Below are 21,369 nucleotides of genomic sequence, written 5' to 3' on the forward strand. Positions count from 1 at the left end.
GTTTCTCTTCAATTTTACAAATACTTTTGTAATTGTAACAGAGCTGAGGGCTTTTTTGTCCTGCTGTTTTAAAAGAACAAATGCTGCATGTAATCTCTCAATAATCTCTCAATTAATATGACTCATGAAAGAGGCATGTATTATAATAGTCCTAGATGAAGTATAGCATGTCACACTACAGGAGACGAGAGTGATGTCTACCCACACAAACACCTTTGCTTGTTTCAGATACCTAGCTATTGTAATCACACAATCCATTTGCATCCTGATTAATTAACCGGATTGCACCATCGGATGAATCTTCATGGCCACCTACAGAAAGCAGCCGTTGCTTTTCTCCTGCTCTAGTTCTTTAGTGATTTCAGGCCATCCAAGATGTAGATGAGTTTGCTTCTTCATGGAAAAGATATGGAGAAATGTAGCATTCCATCACTTGCTCAGCAATGGATCCTCTGCAGTGAATGGGTGCCGTCAGAACGAGAGTCCAAACAGCTGATAAAAATATCATAATAATCCACAAGTAATCCACAGTACTCCAGTCCATCAGTTAGCATCTTGTGCAGCGAAAAGCTGCATGAAATAAGAAAAAAATCCATCAAGATGTTTTTAACTTCAAACTGTCACTTCCTGCTAAAATGCAACTCTTCTATCCATAATATTGCTTTTTCCAGTGAAAAAGTCGTCTCGTCTAATTCAAGAGAGAAATCTGCACAGATCAAGCACCGTCTACAAGGCAAAAATGGTGCAGTTCTAAACAAGTATGTCTGTGGATTTTAATGTGAGAAGACAACTGGAAATGGACTTCTTCACTCGGGGAAGCATTATGAATGGCAAAGAAGTGACAGTTTAAAGTTAAATTGCCTTAAAGATGGATTTGTTTCTTATAAACATGCAGCTATTTGCGTCTCTCACTCTCTCTCCTGTCCCTCATATTTTTACTTTGTCTAGATAATTTACTTATATTTTGTATTTTAGTAGCGCTTTTTACTGTGCATTTATGTTTCTGTAATTTTTTCTGTATTTTACTACTATTTTTTTTTTTTTTTTCATATGATGTGTATATGTGTAATGAGGCTCTGTCTTTGTTTTAGGGTGACCTTTTAACATTCTGTCAAGGGTCTACAGAGGAAAAATAGCCTTTTTGGCTAATTCTGCCACATTTACAGTTATGTTTATTAATGTGCATTGCCCCTGTTAACAAATAAACTTAAACTTAAAAAAGACTTTAACTGATGGACTGGAGGGGTGTGGATTATTGTGATGTTTTATCAGCTGTTTGGACTCTCATTCTGACGGCACCCATTCACTGCAGAGCATCCATTGGTGAGCAAGTGATGCAATGCTACATTTCTCCAAATCTGATGAAGAAACAAACTGATGTTTTTTTTGGTTTTTGTGATTTTGTTAACATTTTAAGCAAATCATTTTTGGATTAACAATTCCTTTAAAGCAGAAATGTTTAAATCATCTATATATGAACCATTGGTAGATTGTTCTCCTGAAGAGAAATAAGTGACAAAATGACACACTTCAGCTTTAAGGCTTCCATTTCTTTGCATTTTTATAAGCATCATCCCTGTATACATTTGCAACAGTTTGTGGTTTTCTTACATTTTATGCTCAACTGAGGTGTAAATTGTTACAAAGGGCATGAGATCCTTAAATACTGAGCACATTACAATCACCGGTAAGTGTCTGGAGAAATTTGTTTGTCAGCAGTCAACAAAACCAGTATATCATGTGACCCCGATAGCATGAGCATGAACTAATACAACAGCGATTGACTGAACCATCACATTAAGAGCTCAAATGACAAAATGCCTCTAAAAGGGGAGTGAAATTAAGTTCATTTGTTTTGCACAGCTGTCCAGCTCAACTCTGACACAATCTGAATGGTCAAGCTTCCAACTGACATATGTTTTCAATTCAACAGTCATGCGAAACATAAGGCTTTCTCTGGATAATGCGGCAAGGTATGTGTACAATAGCAGTAATTGCTGCAGTCTTACATAACTGATCGTTTCTCGGGCAGCATTTTAAAGAACACGGAGTCCTTCAGTCCTCAAGAATGTTTGTTTTGAAGTTTTGATTTATCTTCTCCATGGTGACCGAACTCATCTGAACTGTGTGTTAAGGTTAACATTCCTCAGCTCTGCAACAGAAAGTGATTGTGCCCCACTTGCCCCACTTTACTACTGTCCTTGAGTTTTCATCTCTCCAAGAACAGTTTTAACACATGAAAGAATTTTTTACATTGCAAAGAACAGAAACAGAAGCAAAAAGCTAGCTTACAGCTTTTTTACAGTAATAAAATAATAGCCTTGACAGCAATATTTAAGGAACATGTCAAATGTAATAGATATTAACCTTAAAACAACCCAAATGTTTTGTAAAATAAAACATTTAACTGCAGAGAACATGCTGTAGGCCTTATGCAGTAAAGTCCATGCATTCTTGCAGTGGGTGTTACCTGCTTACGTTGTTATCCGAGTCACTCCTCTGTTCTTCCGTCCTCCTCTGAGTCACTGACACAGACCAGACTGGGCAAATCCGCAGTCTTCCCGTTCCCTCCATCGCTGTATACTGCCCCAAAGAGCAGTGAGCGGATCTGCAATGAGACCCTCAAGTTGTAAATACAAACATCTGAGAAATCTTTGACCAAACTGCATACAAAAGTGTAAAAAAAAAAATGTCTTTAGGAATAACTCACCCCAGAAAGACTTTGGGTTTGGACACACTTGACTGAATGTATCTCATTATCTTAAAAACTGTTTGAAGTAAATGCTTCTGCTTAAATACTTGAAATTAGTTTTGTGGACAAATAAGACATAAAACATCCAATTCTTTACAGAATTACTATTTAGCCCCCCCAAAAAAATTTTTTTAATTCTAAGGCCTCTAAATGTTAAACATGATTTAAAGTTTGCAGAAAAACACATGTCTGATTGATAGACTGATAGCAAACATAAGAATGACTTTTATACTGTTAGTAATATTTCAAGATGAACACTTACTGGATTGAAACATTTAAGCTTTACGTGATAATCCATACATCATTTTTTTTTAAATAATCATGTTAAAATGTGAGTTTCAAACATGATCATCAGGCTTTTGAGGAACGTTTATTTGTTCATCATCATTGTATTGCATTGCATTATATGTTTTGAGCTTTGATCATCAATCTAAGCATTTAAATATCATCTTAAGACATAAGACATATTATCGGGAGATAAAGTGACAACTGATATTTATATCACTTTATGAAAGTAGTCTGTTTTACTTTTATGAAGATCTCACTGATTTATATTACAAGCTATCATCACTTCAATCGAGTATGAGCTCCATATCCTCCTATATCATACCATACGAGCCATAAAAGCTTAATGAATCACATGTGACACTCAACAAAAACCACATATCCAAAAAAATTTTATATTAGGTCTAAAGGTTCAATAAACTGATTGATTCAAAATATATACATTTTTCAGATTTATTATTTCATATGTCAGGCTTTACAGGGTTAAAGGTCGGATGAGTTGGAGTAGCTAATAAAGGATTTTTTTTTTTTTTTTTGGTCACTACTTATTTTTATACTTTCATTTGTGTAACTTCACAGTTTTGAAGATTTTGCTATAATTTTACTTCTGCATTAGAATTTGGCCTATTGACCTGATAAGCAGTTTATGGTTTGTCTGATGGAAGACACAAACCTTAAAAGTGGCTGGTGTTACTGGTGTAGTCAAGGCCGATTCAGGTGCCAGTCTGAGTCTTGGCAGCATCTCTCCAGGTGTTTGAAGCTGAATCATCTTCCTCATATGAGGAGTTGGATTAAAAACATCACTGCCCTGACTGGAAGCCACCTGTTCCCCATCAGCGATGCACACCTCTGTCTCCATAGGGCCTTCACATGTGGAGACTTCTGCTGTGGAGGTCTTTGGGATGTTGACAGGACAGTCATCCCTAAAAAATACAGACCTCTATTTGTTGTTGTTGAAGCTACAATTTAATAATTTAAACATGCCCAATGAGTTCATTGTTTTGGGTTCTTTTTGGTTTTTCTAAACAAGCAGCATTATATTCTCTGCTGCCCCCTCCAGTTCTGGAGCATGAGGTTAATTAATTTATTTATTTTTAAATTATTATTATGCAAGGATTTTATTGAAATGTAGAATTTTAACAAACATGATTGGCCTGGTATAATATTGAACATTTCTTAGTGAAAATTTCTTGGTGAATAAAGCAAGATAAAGAAAGTAAGGGATAGGAAATAAGGAATAGGAATTGGTGGGTGTTGTTGGGTGGAGTAAAAAATGGGGTTTTATGTAAGTTAAATTTAAGGCATACTTTTTCATTATTTTTTTTAAATTAATTTAAATAATGGAAAATGGTGTATTGTGATTGTGTATTGTTTTGTTTAGGTTTCAGCAATCTATTTTTATGTCAAAAGAATTTTCCAAGGATAATAATTATTATATTATATAGTACTATATATATATAATATTCTAATTCTTTTTCATATTTTTTATTATATAATTAATTAATAAATTATATAATATACAACATGATAAAAACATTTAAAAAAAATTGGAAATAATTAGTTCAATAAATTATATAATATACAACATGATAAAAACATTTAAAAAAAATTGGGAATGATTTTTTTTTGGGTTTTGGGTTTTTTCAACTAAAGTTTGTTAATTTTTACTAACTTTAAAAAATATTTGTATACTGTTTATTTTTGATATGTTGTAAGTCTTTATTCTTTTTAAATTTTGTGTGTGTGTGAGTGTATGGTTTTAGTTTAAGCCTGAGTGATGTGAGTGCTATGGGTAACGAAACGCGTGCAGGCATGTGTGAGGGACAGCAGAGGCAACAGAACGACGCAACGGATCACATGGAAACAGTGGGGGAGGGTGTGTGAAGAAAAGATGAATGCATGCCTCTGAATATGTGAATTGCGCCCCGGGGGGCGGGGCATTACTATGTTCAGATTTGGCCCTGTACCAGAACTGCGTCCCACGGGACAAATGCTCCTCTGCACGTGACGGCAAAGCAACTAGAACAACTGTTTCGACTTAGCAAGGATCTGTTTATCTACTGCTGGGCTCGATTTAGTAAAATGATCTCATTTACTCAAAATGAACATTCTGTCATCATTTACTCAACCTCATGTCGTTTTTCAAACTTGTATGAGTGTCTGTCTCTTTGCTGTCTGCATCCATTCAAATATTTATGCTTTTTTTTTTGTCTTTTAACTTTTTTTTAAGCTAGTTTTTGTTTCCTTTTCTTTTTTTATTTAGTTTTTGTTTCCTTTTCTTATATTAATCCATAGTGAGGCTCTTTTTTTGTTTTTAGTTTTTTTTAATATAGTTTTTTTTTATTTTTTGTTATTTTATTTGATATTGTTGATATTTTTTTGTATATTTCATTGTTATGATATATTTTTTTTTTATTGCAACTTTTTAAAATTATATTTAATTATATATATAATTGTATTATTTTTTAATAAATTTGTTACATAACATTTGTATATTTTCATTTTTAACTATATTTAGATGTAAAATGAGATTATAGATTCAAACAATTTAGATTATAGTTTAAATATATATATATTGTTTTTATATTTATATTTTAATTTTTTTTTTTTTATTTTTTATTTTTATTATGAGATTATAGATTCAAACAATCTAAAATAAAATATAAATATAAAACTTTTATATGTATTTATAATTTAATATATACATTTAAATATAAAATAATAATATATATATAAATATATATATATATATATATAATATAATATATATATATATATTATATATATATATATAATATAATATAATGATAAATTAATAAATATACTATATAGGGTTAAAAGCACTGCTTGCTTGAACATATGAAATATTATATAATAAATTATACAAAATTATTATAATAATTAAAAACAATTTTCAGCCAAAGAATCAACATAAATGGCCTTGTTTTTGGATGACAGACTTTATCTTTAAACTAAACTGCTTTGCTGACATCTATGCAAATAAACCCTTTGCCCTTTTAAAATCAGAGATTAAAAAAAAATCAAGAGTTTTTATTTATTTTATCTTGTGTTAGCATGAATTTTTGAAGGTAGGCTGTTTAAACAGTCAGCAGTGACGTAAGTTGCACGCAACAAGTGACCCAAATGTTTGTTTCTGCTGTAGAATAACACACAGAAACACTGATACAAGGGCAAACAGCAAGAGGAGGTGGGCCAACTTCAGTGACATCACTGCCTGGACTGGATGAGCTAAATTGATAATTAGAGACAGGTTAGCATGTCACAGTTCTGTGTTACCCTATATAGGTAAGACTAGAGCACTGAAGCCGTCACTGAACTCAACACCCTCTTGGTGCCTATGAAAGTGGCTTTATGTCACCGTGGTTTTGCTTTTGCATTGCAACTATAATTTGACATTATAGGAAAGAGACTATATGAAAAAATGTTACTGGGTGGAATATTTTATGTATTTGGGCAAAATAAAAGGGATTAGCTTCCACTTTTTAAGAATATTTCACCCAAGAAAAATGGAAATAAATCTCATTAACCTTTCTTTCCTCTGTGGAACACAACAGCTATCACACAAAACTATCAAAATGTTCATGGGTCAACTGTTCCTTTAAGAATGTCTGTCTATCATGAAAATACAAAGTTAATTTTTCACATACAGTATATTTATGTTAATTTATGTGACGGATAAAATGAAATACCCAGGTGCAGGTTGAGAGGGGCTCTCGAGGATCAGATCCGTTAAAGTGGACAACACAACATGGGCCTCCAGCATCATGTCTTTTACAGTGAAGGATACAGGCCTGAATCAACTGACATGTATAGTGTGCTTATTGTATGACTTTATACTGAATATATATATATATCGAAGAAAGTAAAGACTTACTGTCCAGCTACACCAAACTGACTAAACACTGGTAGACCATAAGACTCAGCAAAGGACAGCAACCCCTTAAAACAATTTAACAAACAAACAATAAATGTATGGTTTATTATTAACAATGATTGATTACAATCAACACTGATTCAAGATTAATCAAATGACAAATATATGTGACCCTGGAGCACAAAGCAGTCGCTGGGATATATTTGTAGCAATAGCCAAAAAAAACACTGTATGGGTCAAAATTATCGATTTTTCTTTTATGCCAAAAATCATTAGGATATTAAGTAAAGATCATGTTCCATGAAGATATTTTGAAAATTTCCTACTGTAAATATATCAAAACTTGGATAACTTCAAAGTTGATTTTCTCAGTATTTTATTTTTTTGCACCCTCAGATTCCAGATTTTCAAATAGTTGTATCTCGGTCAAATATTGTCCTCCTAACAAACCACATATCAATGGAGAGATTATTTATTCATATTATTTATTTATATATGATGTATAAATCTTAATTTAAAAAAATTGATACTTAAGACTGGTTTTGTGGTCCAGGGTCACATATTTATAAATAATTTATAATAAATTCAACTATTATATACATTAATATATTATAAAATATTAAAATGCATGCATATATATATATATATATATATATATATATATATATATATATATATATATATATATATATATATAATTTCTTTATTTTATATCATCAAGTTAATGAGCAAAGCGGCTGGATTTAAAAGATTATGAAGATAGCCTTGCAAAATAATGAAGAATTAAGACCTGTCAAAACAGATTTATACTGTGTTTTATACGCAAGGGACACTCTGATCCGTACAGATGTATTTTACCCCGTTTCAGACTGCATGAGGAGAAGGTCAGTCATGTGTGACCAGACCACAGTGTGCTGTCCAGTGCTGTTACTCATTGTGACAGGCTGTTTGGTTCGAATCCAAGCATCTGTCCCACTGCATCAATGACTGACACAAATACACTGTGGCCTGCCAAGAATTTATTACGCAGACAGACAGAGAGAGAAAGTATGTGTGTGGGGTGGGTAGTTTCTGTTGGGTTATGCAATGGAAATAGATCTAAATGGAGTTTGTGGTCAAAGGTTGAGCAAGAGGATACAAAATGGGCTTGTGTTTATAGTTTATCTTGGATGCATTACAGATTGGATAATATTTAGTATTTTTGCACATTTTGCATAATCCAACTGTTCAACTACTGCATTTTTTGAGGAATGCAATATTGCTGATTAATGCAGAATGCAACCAAATAAATAAAATACCACACCTGGGTGTGAATTAAAAAAAAAAAAAACACTGCAAAAAAAATTGTTCGCATGGATGTGAGTTTTTATATTGTATAGTTTGTTTGGTTATGATGGGTACGACTACTGAACATCCCAGGACGGAAATAAAAATGAATATGGCAGATCCTCATGCACTTGCCAGCACACACATCAAATAAAGCATACTTGCACAGGGACACAAACAACTTAAGCATATATGCTGTGTATTTAAAACATGCCGTGCTGGAAGCTCACCCTCAGTTCTTTGAGGCAGAAGGTCACAGCTGAATCCTCTCCAACCTGAAAATAGTCAAACTCATCTGGGTGCAGCATCAGCTCGGTGGTCATGCCTTTGATGCAGTCTGATAACAAACAAACAAGGTCTAATTCATTAATGCAGAGCCATAATGTTCAGTATACAGGACCTCTGGTATACAGTTAGTCTAAATACATGTAGGTTCTGAATATTTTGTCAATGAATTTTATGCTCAGCTATATATACATATACACATATTCATTTGACTCCATGATCGTCTATGGTGTTTGATGTGTATACAGTATTGTTTACTGTATTTGTCCTGTTTTTGATGTATTTATTTTTATTGTTGCACTTTGAGCTCAGAAAAAGTGCTATAAAAAATAAACATATTATTATAACTACTATTTTAAAAATAATAAGTTAAGCAATAGGCATTATTTAATGAGAAAAATAATAATATGCCACTGTTCAGTGACTTCATCATACTGTACATTTATTTTAGTGATTTTAAATTATGGTTTTTTTTTAAATTTTTTTTAGTGATTTTAAATTAGATAATTAAAAAAAATTATAATATTGTAATTTTAATTTAATTATAATTTTAATGTAAATATAAAAAATATTAATATATATATATATATATATATATATATATACACACACACATATACATATATATATATATATATATAGTTAAATATATATATATACACACACACACATATACATATATATATAGTTAAATATATTTCAATAATATTCAAATGAATGAAGAAAGAGTTTTTAAAGAAAGAAATATTAAAAATCACAAAATTCATCCATGACACTGGAGATGGAAGGTTGCTATTAAAATTATATAAGTGCATGAAATATTTGATGTCTAGAGAAAACATGTTCACATACTCGTTAGAGTATTACATGCTAGTGAATTATTATAAACACTTCCTTACTATTTTCTTTCTCTCAAAAGGTCTTCGAGGTTACTTTAAACGAGGAAATGGAAAGAGTGACCTCTTCTTGAGAAACCGGAAAATGCACCACGATGTCACCTAAAAGTCTGAAAAAAAAATGGCTTAAAGTTAGCTTATAAATTGGACTACTCTACTAAAAATGAAAGGTCTCATTAATTAACATTAGTTAATGCATTAACTAACAATGAAAAATAAATATGTTACAGTATTTATTAATTGTTGTTACTATTAGTCCATAAAAAACAACTGTTCATTGTTAGTTCATGTTAGCTCAGGTCTTTTATATAATATTAACAGATACAACATTTGATTTTAATAAAGCATTAATATGTTTTGAAATTAACATTCCCTGAGATTAGAAGTATTTTTCAACTAATAACATTAGTTATTAATTTAAAAATACTTCTAATCTTAGGCAATGTAATTAACTAATGAAACCTTACTGTAAAGGGTTACCAATAAGTTTAGACACTAAAAGATTGTGTCTTAAAACCTAATGAGCTGCCCACCTATAAACAGCATGTGCATGAAAAAGGCTTGGATGGCCAAAAATGCTGTCTAATAGGGCAGCTCACTAGGTTTTGAGACACAGCCGATAACTATTTATTATGTAAATCACAATTGAAATAAATCCACTAAGAGTTTCAGAAAAAGAAAGGCTGAATTATATGTGCACTCACTTGGACTGGGCCATCAGGACATTTGGACAGAGGTGAGCTGGGAACACGGCCTGCAATGCTTCACATTCCTGATACCCCAAATTATAGGTCTTTGTTATTCCTAAAGCATGTAAGTGCCAGCATCTTGATTAGAACTAATGTGATAAGTTGTGATGAATTATGCAATATGGAAATGATTTGTAGCATCTCATCGTCACAGAAGAGAGTCCAGTGATGTGTGCTGTCACCCTGTGATTACATCCGCCAACACCAATCTGTTCCTCCCTCTGTCAATGCATTACCAGTTTCAGTATGTTCTTCACATGCAAACGAACTAACCGTGTCTGCAGTGAAACTGAAGGATCACCCTGCTGTTTGGGATGTTGATGGATATTACTAAACATCATACACATAAAGTATATTATCTACAAAAAAATCATATGACCCTGAATATAAATGCAATGCGTTTAATAACACATTAAGCCTTTTCCTCCCATAGAAAAGCATCATAAGGCTTAATGTGTTATTAAACGCATTGCATTCATATTCAGGGTCATCTGATTTTTTGTAGATAGTATCCTTTATTAGTATAATGTTTAGTGAGTTTGATTTTTTTAAATCATTGTCTTAGTACATTAGGCCATGTTAAGTGTTTTCTTATAACGGTTTTCTATGGGAGGAAAAGGCTTAACGTGTTATTAAACACATTGAGATCATATTCAAGACTCATCTGATTTTTTACAGATAGTATACTTTATTAGTATAATGTTTAGTGATTTTGGTCTGTTAATATCACTGTCTTAGTACATTAAGCCACGTTAAGCCTTTTTCACGTTAAGCGTTTTAGAATGTCCCTGCATTTCATTGGTAGGATTTCTATGAAATGATTTGTCAGTTAAACATACAGATATGTTTTACCTGATGCATTGTGGGAAGGCTCTGTATAACAACCTGCTGTGGAGAAACTGGACGCCTCAGACGTTGCCAAAAATGATTATAATTGGCAACAGTTTTCGTGGCATTCAAGAGAGGTGGGCTTCTGGTGTTATATAACACATTATTGATTAAAAAAACAAATGTAAAAACAATTACACTTTTATTTCAGCTAGTTAATGAAAAAATAAAACTGAAATAATGGAAAACTATATAAACGTTATTTCTATAGTATTTACTACTACTGTGTGTACATTTAACCAATTTTGAGTCTTGTCCATGATGTCTGTTTAATTGTTTTCTTAGGATGCTTTAGACAGAGTTTGATAGAGACTACAGCTTCCTTTCAAATGTATCCTCGACTTTAATCTTATATTATACCTTTATACAATGCATGCATGTTTATAAAGAGTTTCCAAAAATACTTGATGTGTATAAATCCTCAAATTATGCAGTCACATTGTCATGTATGATAAAATGGCATTTATTTTCTTGTTGATTATCTTATTAATGTCACAAAGGTTGACCACATAGGTGTAGCATTTCAAGCTTCAGGACTTTTAATGTTTAAATTTTTGATCTATTAGTTTTGGTGTGATTTTGTTAATTTCTGTTTTAGGTGATAAGTGTGTGTGACGAGACGTCTTTGCCCTGCTCACCGCGATTCCTGGACATGTTCAATGACACAGCACTCATTCAGTTCTCACTGGAAAATCTGAATAAACTCCCAGAATGCATGTGGATTGAGCCTTCAGAGCCACTGTACCAACACTGCCAAGATCTGGAGATCATCCAGAGAGAGAAAAGGAGCTAAAAATGTCACTGCTTTAAAAATGCAACATTATTTTTTTTGTCATATTTTACTCATTCATTTCAGTTTTTTTTTTTTTTATTATTTTTTTTTTTTTTATTTTTATAATAAAAATACATTTTTTTTTTTTAAATAGGAGTCTGGTTTTGTTTATGCTTTAATTTTTTGTGTTTTTTTGTTTGTGTATTTTTTTGTTATGGTGGAAAGTTTGTGAGACAGGATTAAAAAAAAAAAAAAAAGGTAACTGCAAGATTTAAATGCAGAATTATGAGGTGTTAATTCATTTTAATTATAAACTAGCAATTGCAAGAGAAAAAAAAAGCCAGAATTGTGAGATTAAAAAGTCGCAATTACATTTTTATTTTTAATTCTGTTGAGGAAAGCAAAAAAAAATTAATTAGTTTTTTTTTTTTTTTTATTTTTAAGACTGTAAATGAAAACAAAAGAAAATAAAACGAAATTAGACAGAATTGTGTGAAAAAAGGCTGTTCATATCTCAAAATGTTAATGTTATAAATGGAATTCTGCCAACAACAACAAAAAAAGTACAAAAGAAAATACAAAATTCTGACAGTTGCATAACCAAGGTTCACTCAGAAATAACACTATTTAGTCAAACATTTTAATGACTTCAAAACTTTGTCTTCAAGAGATTTTTAATTTTTGCATAACTTTGTTTTCTGGTGTTCTGTCTTAGTATTTTATCTTTATTTAGTCAAACACACTCACGTGTCCCACTGGATCGTATCTCACTCACTCTCTCAACCTCAGTCACGTGTCAAACACTGGATCTATCTCATCACATCTCACTCCGTCTCAGCCTGTTTCTCAGAATCTTCCTTCACAACACACTCTTTATAGTTCTATTTTGATTGGCTCTCAGTGGAGACACCGTTAGTGGTGTTTGATTGTTGCTCCTCCTCCTCACTTTGGTTTTTCGTGGCACAGCTTCCGTTATGCAGATGGGACTCGATCTGGCCGTTCATTTTTGAGTGGTCTGGTTTCTCAGAAGAGTTGGTTTCCGATGACTGACTTTCTGCATTTGCGTCTGTGTCCTCTTGCGTCTGTTCCCCATTGGCTGTGGTCTCAGTAACCTCTCCATTACTGGTCTGCAGCTCTGAAGCGTTGTTCTCATTGGTCGATTCAGAGCTCTCCAGTTTGGCCTTTTCCGCCTCTTCTGCTGCTTTCCTCTCCTTCAGCTTCTCTTTGAACTCCATCATTCTTGTGCTTAAGCAAAAATAACAGTGATTTATTTAGCTGTTTTCATAAATTAAAAATGCACACAGAATCAGAACCTAAAATTCTGCAGAAACTGAATGCAAATCATTCACAAAATTGACGCCTCCCCAGAAGTGTTTTTTTGAATTTATAGTGTTCTTTTTATTTTTATTTTTTTTATTTTTTGCTTTGTTTTTTTTTTTGTATTTATTTTTATTAATAATTTTATAATGTCATTTTTAAAATAAAAGGTTTTATTTTTATTTAAATGTTTTTTTATGAAAACATTTTCCATTCTACCGTAATGCAGAAACAAATGTTAAACATATCATGGTAGTATTTGTTATTTAAATACAATGTTTTTTTTTTAATGGTTTTTTTTTTTTTTCTTTATGTTTAATTTATGCTTATTTAAATAACACTGCATTTATTAGAATCTAATAATAAAAAATAAAAAAATAAATATTTTCAAACATAACAATACTTTATAAATACTACAGGTAAAATGTTTTTTATATATTATTTCTATTTTTTTATGTAATGTATTGTTTTATACTTAGTATATATTGTTTGTATGTAAAGTAGACGATACATTCATTTTCCTGAAATTCCTGGGATTCTTTAATGTTCTGTGTTGACATGTTTCTGAATTTCAATTTGTGTTTTTTTTTGGGTGTTTCTTACCTGTATGAAGTCTTCAGTATGCCATTGACCAGAGCGAGCTGCTCCAGCGTGGTGTCCTGAGAGGGAACCAAACCCTGAAACACAGAGCTCGTGTTCAACAAAAACCTGCAAGTCTTCACATGTTGTCTCTATTAGACAGCAGTTTTCAACGCTGTGCTTACCTCAGGCGGTGTATCACAAAGCTCCGCGCCTCCCTGACGAATTGACCGTTCTACACGCACGGCCTGCTGGGTAATGTTCCTCAGGAAGTCAGAGCTGCATTTGGTTTGAGGATGATCTTCTCCGTACTGTTGCACCACATAAACACGCTCAGAACATGATCATTTATTCAAGGCAAAAATTCAACAGACGAATACGAAATCTGACCTTGCTCTGGAAGATGCTGTGAGCTTCCTTTTCGTGATTCATGCCTCCTCTGTAGTCTCCAGCCACACACAGTCTCTGAGCCAGCAGATGGTGCCTGCCAAACAATCAAAAATGACCTCTAGCAACACAGGTAGCATAATTATGCGTTTAAATGAGTTTGATTACTTTGGCTCTGATCCAAACCCTAATGAGCTGCCTCGGTGTCTAATTACCCAGTCACCTTTAAAGTAACCAAAACTGAACCTTATAAGTGACTAAACTTATTAATTATGCGTTTAAATGAGCTTGATTTTTTTAATTATGTATTTGTATTTTTTTTTTTTATTTATTATTGTTTAATTGTTTGTTGTATTTTTTTTTTTTTTTTTTTTTATTTTTATTTTATATTTAATATTGTTTATGTATTTGTCTTTTTTTATTTTTTTTTTTTTTTTTGTTTGTTTTTTTTTTATTTTATTGTTTAATTACATTTTTTATTTTATTTTTAATACTAATACTGGGATTTAAGCAAAAAAATAAAAAAGAAACTAAAGTCTCTAAAATTAGAACAGATGCGTTAATTGGGGTAATATTCTGAAACTTTTGGTGCATTTTAATTATTGTAATTTATTTATGTAATGTTATTTGTAAATAAAATTAGAAATATATATATATATATATTAATATATATATATATATATATATATATATATATATATATATATATTAATTTTCTATTATTAGTAGTAGTATTATTAAGTATTTTATTTTACGTTTTAATTGTGTGCAATTGTTTGGGGTAATATTATTATGTCATAAAAAAAAAATTCACAATACACACAAAAAAAGACTATGCAATGTACAAATATTGCATTAAAAAAGGCCATTTCTAATTCTAATTTTACAATTTTTTTTACTGATTCACCATTTTGGATGTTTATTTTATGGTGCTTTTTGATTTTAATTTTTTTATTGTTTTATGTTTTATTTTTATATGTGATCCTGCATTTTATTTTGACCAAAATATGCTATCTTAGAAGGTTGTATCATTTTGGAAGTGGATGTTGACGATTGGAAGTCGTTTATATAAGCAGCTTACTAGGGTTTGGAACAGAGCCTTAGTGCTTATGGCATCTGAGCAGGTTATTGTATGATTACTATACAGCTCCCTCTGTTTTCTTTTATGATTAAAGCATCAGGTCTTACATCAGAGCTGTCGTCAGGTCTGTGTCTCCTCTGAAGGAGCTGTTGAGTTTCAGTGCGCTCTGTAGATACTGTAACGACTGCTCTCCCTGAAGAACCAATCCCAGAGAAGCCTGAGGGAGAAAAAGAGAAAAACATTATCATTCAAACCGATATTTCTTTTTGGGTTCAGTGATAACTTGATCATGTTTGATGATGTTTACATCAATGACTGCAGTGTAAGGATGATCTGATCCATGAACCGCCAGCAGAAGAACTTTGGCACGATACAGGCAGCGCTGAGCCAGAGCGGTTTCGCCTCCAGCTAACAGATACACTGCCAGCAACACCTGGAACAAAAGATAATGATCATCTCTGTGCATTTGAAAAAAAAAAAGTAGGTCTGTTTGGTTTTGTGAGAGCGTGACTCACGTATTGCTGAATGGTGTTGGGGTGATCGAAACCCAGAACCCTTTCGCTGATGACCACGACCCTCAGCTGCACGCTACGAGCCTACAGCACACGAGAGAGACACTGAGCGCGTAACAAACTAACAGTGAACAGTCTTAGAACTTTAACTAACATTCTGGAATGTTGAACAAATTTTCTCCCAGTAACAGTCACAGAACATTTGCTCAAAGTCATTTTGATCTTTTTAATGGCATTAAAAATGCTGACGACCTATTACACAAAAAGCTTTCTCTTAAGCCACACGCTAGACAGCACACACAAACACACCTCAGCAGGATGGCCCTGTACATAGGCCACTCTGGCCAGCAGACTGAGACAACGGCAGGCTTCGGGGTGAAGGTCATCACACACACGACCGAAGAGGTACGTTGCTTCTTTCAGCTGCTCGTACGCCTGCTCCAGTAACCCTACAGAGAGAACAGGTCAGGCGTCAGGGTCTGTTCACACATGACTCGGTTACTGCACACTGGGTCGTGAATACCTTTCTGAAGACTGTTCTGAGCCGCTTTGAACATCCGGGTGGCGTCGGTGGTTGTCATGGTTATGTGCTTGACGACAGGCAGGATGTTGAGCACGTCGTCAGGAGAGATGGCCGCTTTGTTACGGTTGTCAAGAATGTATTCTCTGAGACGGAGCTGTGGGAAAAACAGAAAGAGTTTCTCTATGACTATGACAGCACAAACACCCTACAAGATACCAACAAAGATCCTCACAAATGCTATCAAGGAAAGTCTGACCCTTCTTGCTCACCAAAGCTGAATTTATTTGATCAAAGATACAGTATATATTGCAAAATATTATTGCTATTTAAAATAACTCTGACCCATTTGAATACATTTTAAAATGTAATTTATTCCTGTGATCAAAACTGAATTTTCAGTCTCATTACTTCGGTCTCAAGAAATCATTCTATGCTGATTTGCTGCTCAAGAAACATTTCGGATTATTTTCAGTTTGAAATAATAACAATTTATTTGAAATAGAAATCATTTGTAACATTATAAATGTCTAAACTGTCACTTTTGATCAATTTAAATAATCTTTGTTGAATAAAAGTATTAATTTCTTTTAAAAAAATCTTACTGATTCCTTATCAAACATGCTTTTTCAATGTATTTTGTGAAATGATGATATATTTAGCTGAGATGTAATATTTTATTTCAATTATTATTATTACTTATTTCATCGTATTTATTTATTTGTATAACTGGTGCTTTTCATTCCTAGTTAGATGTACTAAAATAAGTCTGTACATTTGTTCTTTGTTGATATGTTGTTTTTTTTTTGTGATATTTTTTTATTTGTATAAATGGTTAAGAGCTACAAATTACATGTCTTGCTTTGTGTATCTAATTAGTTATTATTATTATTATTATTATTAATTAGTTTAAAATTAAACCTATGCATGCCCTCAAGACAAACCAGATTGCAGAAATAGTAATATTCTAGTATGTTCTTTAACGTTTAGCCATTGTTTGGTTCAACACAATACCTGAATGCCAGTCTTCAAGCACATCTCTCTCAACAAGGATATCTTCTGGAGTCCGTACTGCTCTACTAGATGGTCCACGTTTGACCTGTAAAAAATATTCCTTTATGAAGCCGCAGGGTGTACTGGACACACGTAAGGGTTAATGTATTTGAAATGGATGATCTTGGCTCACCCTAGTCCTTCTTTAATTCTGTATGTTTCTTGAGCATCTTGACAGATCAGACTCCACAGTTCATTCCCGTTGAGTGCGGTCCATGCCGTGCTGTCGGAAGCCCCGCCCCCTCCACGGCCACGCCTCCTGGAGCGCTTCTTAGACTCCTCCCCATTTGATGCAGAACTGAAGTGGGGAACCAATAAGCAGCAGAGGAAGTGACTTGCTGCTGCAGACAGGTTAGATGTTTCCACTCCCTGAGCGACACAAATGATACAATTTAATTGTTTTGAAAGAACAATTCCTTTAAAAATAACATCTTAACAGACTAACTAAGTGAAAAGAAATACCTGAATGTAGCCACTGAAGAACCGCTGTGCACAGCGCACTACGATCTCGGCAAACGCCAACCTCTGAAACAGTGAGATATGATTAGAATGCTTCTTAAACCTTAAATCTCCCCCGATTTAATGGATTTTAAAATCACGTTCTCACCGTGATGTGTCTCAGTTGATGTTTGCGATCTGATTGGTTGATGGAAGAGATCAGGTGACCTAGATAACGCAGGTTTATGCCTTTCTGATGGAGGGCTTGTCGTAAAGAAGCACCATCCATCGGTATGTCAGCGCCATGAATGCAGTCGTTCATCTGAAAGTACACATTTGTTTGATCAAAATACAGTAAAAACACTAATAACATTATTACTATTCCAAATAACTCTTTTCTATTTTGATATGTTTTAAAATGTAATTTATTTCTGTGATGCGCAGCTGTATTTTCAGCATCATTACTCCAGTCTTCAGTGTCACATGATCTTCAGAAATCATTCTAATATGCTGATTTGCTGCTTAAGAAAAATTTATTATTTTTATTATCAATGTTGAAAACAGATGTGGTGATTCATATTTTTATGGAAACTGTAATTCACTTTTTAGGATTTTTTTGATGAATAGATATGTCGTCACTTTTGATCAATTTAATGCATCCTCCCAAGTTCATAAAAAATCGTACTCCGGTAGCCCAAGCTTTTGAGCAGTAGTGGATAAAAACACAAAATTTAATGTGTTTTTGTGGTATTTGGTCGTTTGTGATAAGGGAGTGTGGTTCCTTCAGTAATCTCTTCTGTAGCTCCAAGGCGTCACTGTCTGAGCTGGGAAACTCCACACCTACCCGAAGACACCCAAAACAATATTTAAGGTCTCGAGCAAAATCTCTAATTATGGAAACTCTCATGTTTAGCTGTAAAGAAGCTAAACGCAATGATGGATGTGATGGTATTAGATGGTATTAGATACTTGTGATGTATCAATCAGGAATATTACGTCGAGTTTTTAGCCTAATGCTAAGGGAACATCTTAAATCAATATACTGTATGATACATAGAAAAGTCAATCCCAGTATGCATTATGACAGATAGGTGTAAAAAAAAATCAATTCCCATTAAAAACTGAATATTTAACTCAGTTTTATACGTGTTCATGTCAAGTCTCCCATGTGCTTCAAAATGAGTCACTTATTAGATTCAGTTTCACTAAATATTGCTTAAAAAGACAGTATAGACCTAGGAAACTTGCTAGGCTTTGGAACAGACCTTATTTGTGACCCTGGACCACAAAACCAGTTTTAAGTGTAAATTTTTTTGAAATTGAGATTTATATATCATCTGAAAGCTGAATAAATAATCTTTCCATTGATATATGGTTTGTTAGGATCGGACAATATTTGTCTGAGATAAAATATTTGAAAATCTGGAATCTGAGGGTGCAAAAAAATCTAAATATTGAGAAAATCATCTTTAAAGTTGTCCAAATGAATTCTTAACCATGCATATTACTAATTTAAAATTAAGTTTTGATATATTTACGGTAGGAAATTTACAAAATATCTTCATGGAACATGATCTTTACTTAATATCCTAATGATTTTTGGCATAAAAGAAAAATCAATCATTTTGATCCATGCAATGTATTTTTGGCTGTTGCTACAAATATACCCCAGCGACTTCAGACTGGTTTTGTGCTCCAGGGTCACATATGTAGTTTGCTTTAATGGATCTTGAAGTGTTTTGGGTGTTTTTTTGCTGTTTTGTGAGTATGAGTTGAACAGAGCTTGTGTGGAGTTTGTTTTGGTTGATATTATTGTGTTAGTTGATGTCACTGACGGATCCGACATCTTTGCAAGCTTTTCTGACTGCAACTATGTTCCGAGAATCAGCTGACAACACACAAATAAACACATCATATTATTCCTGTTAAACAAATTCATCTCAGCATCCCACGACAGAAAATGAACACTTCTCACCAGATTTCATACACTCTTCCACCCCTCCGTTCTCCTCCATGTGAGCCTTCACTCGCTCGGAGAACTCAGCATGTCTGAAACATCAAGACACATCATGTTCATGTACAGATAAACAAACGTAAAATCTCTGGTTTGTAGATTTAAATGTAAAGTGTCTAAGTTAATCAAATACTTTCTTGTATCCCAGTTTAATGTGCAAACTTTTATATATATATAACATGCATGCTGCAACTAATATACAAATCATTTTCCTAAATATTGATTTTTAGCAACATGAAAACTGATTCACTGTCAAAGTAGAAAGCAGTGTTATTTTAGTATCATTTATATACTATTATAGTTTTTATTAATATTTTGAATTAGCCTTTATTTTTATTAGTGCTGTCAAATGATTAATCGCGATTAATCGCATCCAAAATAAAAGTTTTTGTTTACATAATATATGTGTCTGTTCTGTGTACATTTATTATGTATACATAAATACACACACATACAGTATATATTTAGAAAATATTTACATGTATATACATTTATATATTTATATTCTTATATTTAATATATAAACAACATATTTTTCTTAAATATATACATGCATGTGTTTGTATTTAAATATACATAATAAATATACACAGTATACACACATATATTATGTAAACTAAATTTTTTATTTTGGATGCGATTAATTGCGATTAATTTTTATACTTTGTTTTCATTTAAACTTTACTAAATCTATTAGTAATTTGGTTATTTTTATTAGTTTTTGTCTATTTTAAATATTATAATTCAGGTTTAGTCTCTTTTTTATTTCAGTTTTAGTTCACTTTTAGTTTTCATTTATTTCCAGTAATTTTAGCGCTTCAAATTAAACTAAACGAAAATTAGAAATGTTAAAAAAAAATTATATTTAATTTCAGTTTAATTTCAATCAACGACAAAAAAAAATGTTTTATTTAACAATAATAACACTGCTAGAAAGACAATAAATACTTTGTTGTAGCATTCTTACAAACCAACACCGGCTCAACCAATGCTGTGGATTTGGGGGCGTGGCTATCTTTGTGATTAACCAATGAAAGCACTTGGGAAACCTGTCAATACTCACTTGTGTTGAATGAATGCCTTCACTAGCTCCGGCCGTAATCGGCACAAACGTGAGGGTACGGTCTGGGAAAACTCCCTTCCGTTTCTGCTCCTTCTTCTCCATCTTCTACATGGAAGTTGGCATCAGCTGGCATAGTGCGATACACATCCAGCAGGTAATACCGACCATCGGCCCCCAGAATCCCCTGGGCATCTACAGAGGTGAAGAGGGGCAGCTGATGCCCGGTCAGCCCCAGAACCGCATGTCTTTGCAGAGAAAGGGCCTTTGCGGACTGAGCCAGCAGCTCTAGGAGTTTCCGTCTTGATGGATTTTCCAACGGCCCTGCACTGTAGCCGTATAAAAGGCCATTGGGAACCTCCGCCTGCTCTGGGGCCTGAATACCCGGGGCCAGGCCCTGCGCGGACAGCCGAATGCCGCGGTAGTCGGCCAGCGCGGTGGGGATGGTGTGCAGGTTTTGGAGGTCTCCGTCCAGGTCGCTGTAAGCCTGAACACATCGCAGCTCGAGGCGTTGAGCGGCTCTGTAACTCCGTTCTCCTCCCAGCACTTGGTCTCTGTTT

The 21,369-nt window shown here is 33.2% G+C and overlaps 3 protein-coding genes across 3 annotated transcripts in view; 1 reads left to right on the forward strand and 2 right to left on the reverse strand.

Moving 5' to 3' along the window:
- Positions 1-1,412: 1,412 nt before the first annotated feature.
- rad9b (RAD9 checkpoint clamp component B) lies at positions 1,413-10,658 on the reverse strand. Its single transcript, XM_042763010.1, is given in 10 exon segments — positions 1,413-2,152; positions 2,471-2,608; positions 3,711-3,960; positions 6,748-6,849; positions 6,933-6,997; positions 8,489-8,595; positions 9,443-9,549; positions 10,144-10,243; positions 10,462-10,518; positions 10,655-10,658. Coding segments are annotated over 9 exon segments (909 nt in total). The 3' UTR covers positions 1,413-2,152; positions 2,471-2,491.
- Positions 10,659-11,031: 373 nt separating this feature from the next.
- srrd (SRR1 domain containing) lies at positions 11,032-11,872 on the forward strand. The gene is given in 3 exon segments (XM_042763048.1): positions 11,032-11,153; positions 11,362-11,407; positions 11,675-11,872. Coding segments are annotated over 3 exon segments (363 nt in total). The 3' UTR covers positions 11,870-11,872.
- Positions 11,873-12,729: 857 nt separating this feature from the next.
- The window catches only part of si:ch211-166a6.5 (clustered mitochondria protein homolog), a 17,617-nt gene continuing 8,977 nt past the window's right edge, over positions 12,730-21,369 (reverse strand). Inside the window, 17 exon segments of the mRNA XM_042763011.1 lie at positions 12,730-13,093; positions 13,769-13,842; positions 13,930-14,055; positions 14,135-14,228; positions 15,320-15,429; positions 15,520-15,645; positions 15,728-15,808; positions 16,034-16,173; positions 16,248-16,401; positions 17,259-17,343; positions 17,431-17,666; positions 17,760-17,822; positions 17,905-18,133; positions 19,557-19,623; positions 19,711-19,784; positions 20,813-20,861; positions 20,864-21,369. The exon segment at positions 20,864-21,369 is cut by the window's right edge and continues 131 nt beyond it. Coding sequence (XP_042618945.1) covers positions 12,730-13,093; positions 13,769-13,842; positions 13,930-14,055; positions 14,135-14,228; positions 15,320-15,429; positions 15,520-15,645; positions 15,728-15,808; positions 16,034-16,173; positions 16,248-16,401; positions 17,259-17,343; positions 17,431-17,666; positions 17,760-17,822; positions 17,905-18,133; positions 19,557-19,623; positions 19,711-19,784; positions 20,813-20,861; positions 20,864-21,369 — 2,578 coding nt within the window.

The sequence above is a fragment of the Cyprinus carpio genome, chromosome A8, assembly GCF_018340385.1.
Source record: "Cyprinus carpio isolate SPL01 chromosome A8, ASM1834038v1, whole genome shotgun sequence".
NCBI classification, from domain to species: Eukaryota; Metazoa; Chordata; class Actinopteri; order Cypriniformes; family Cyprinidae; genus Cyprinus; species Cyprinus carpio.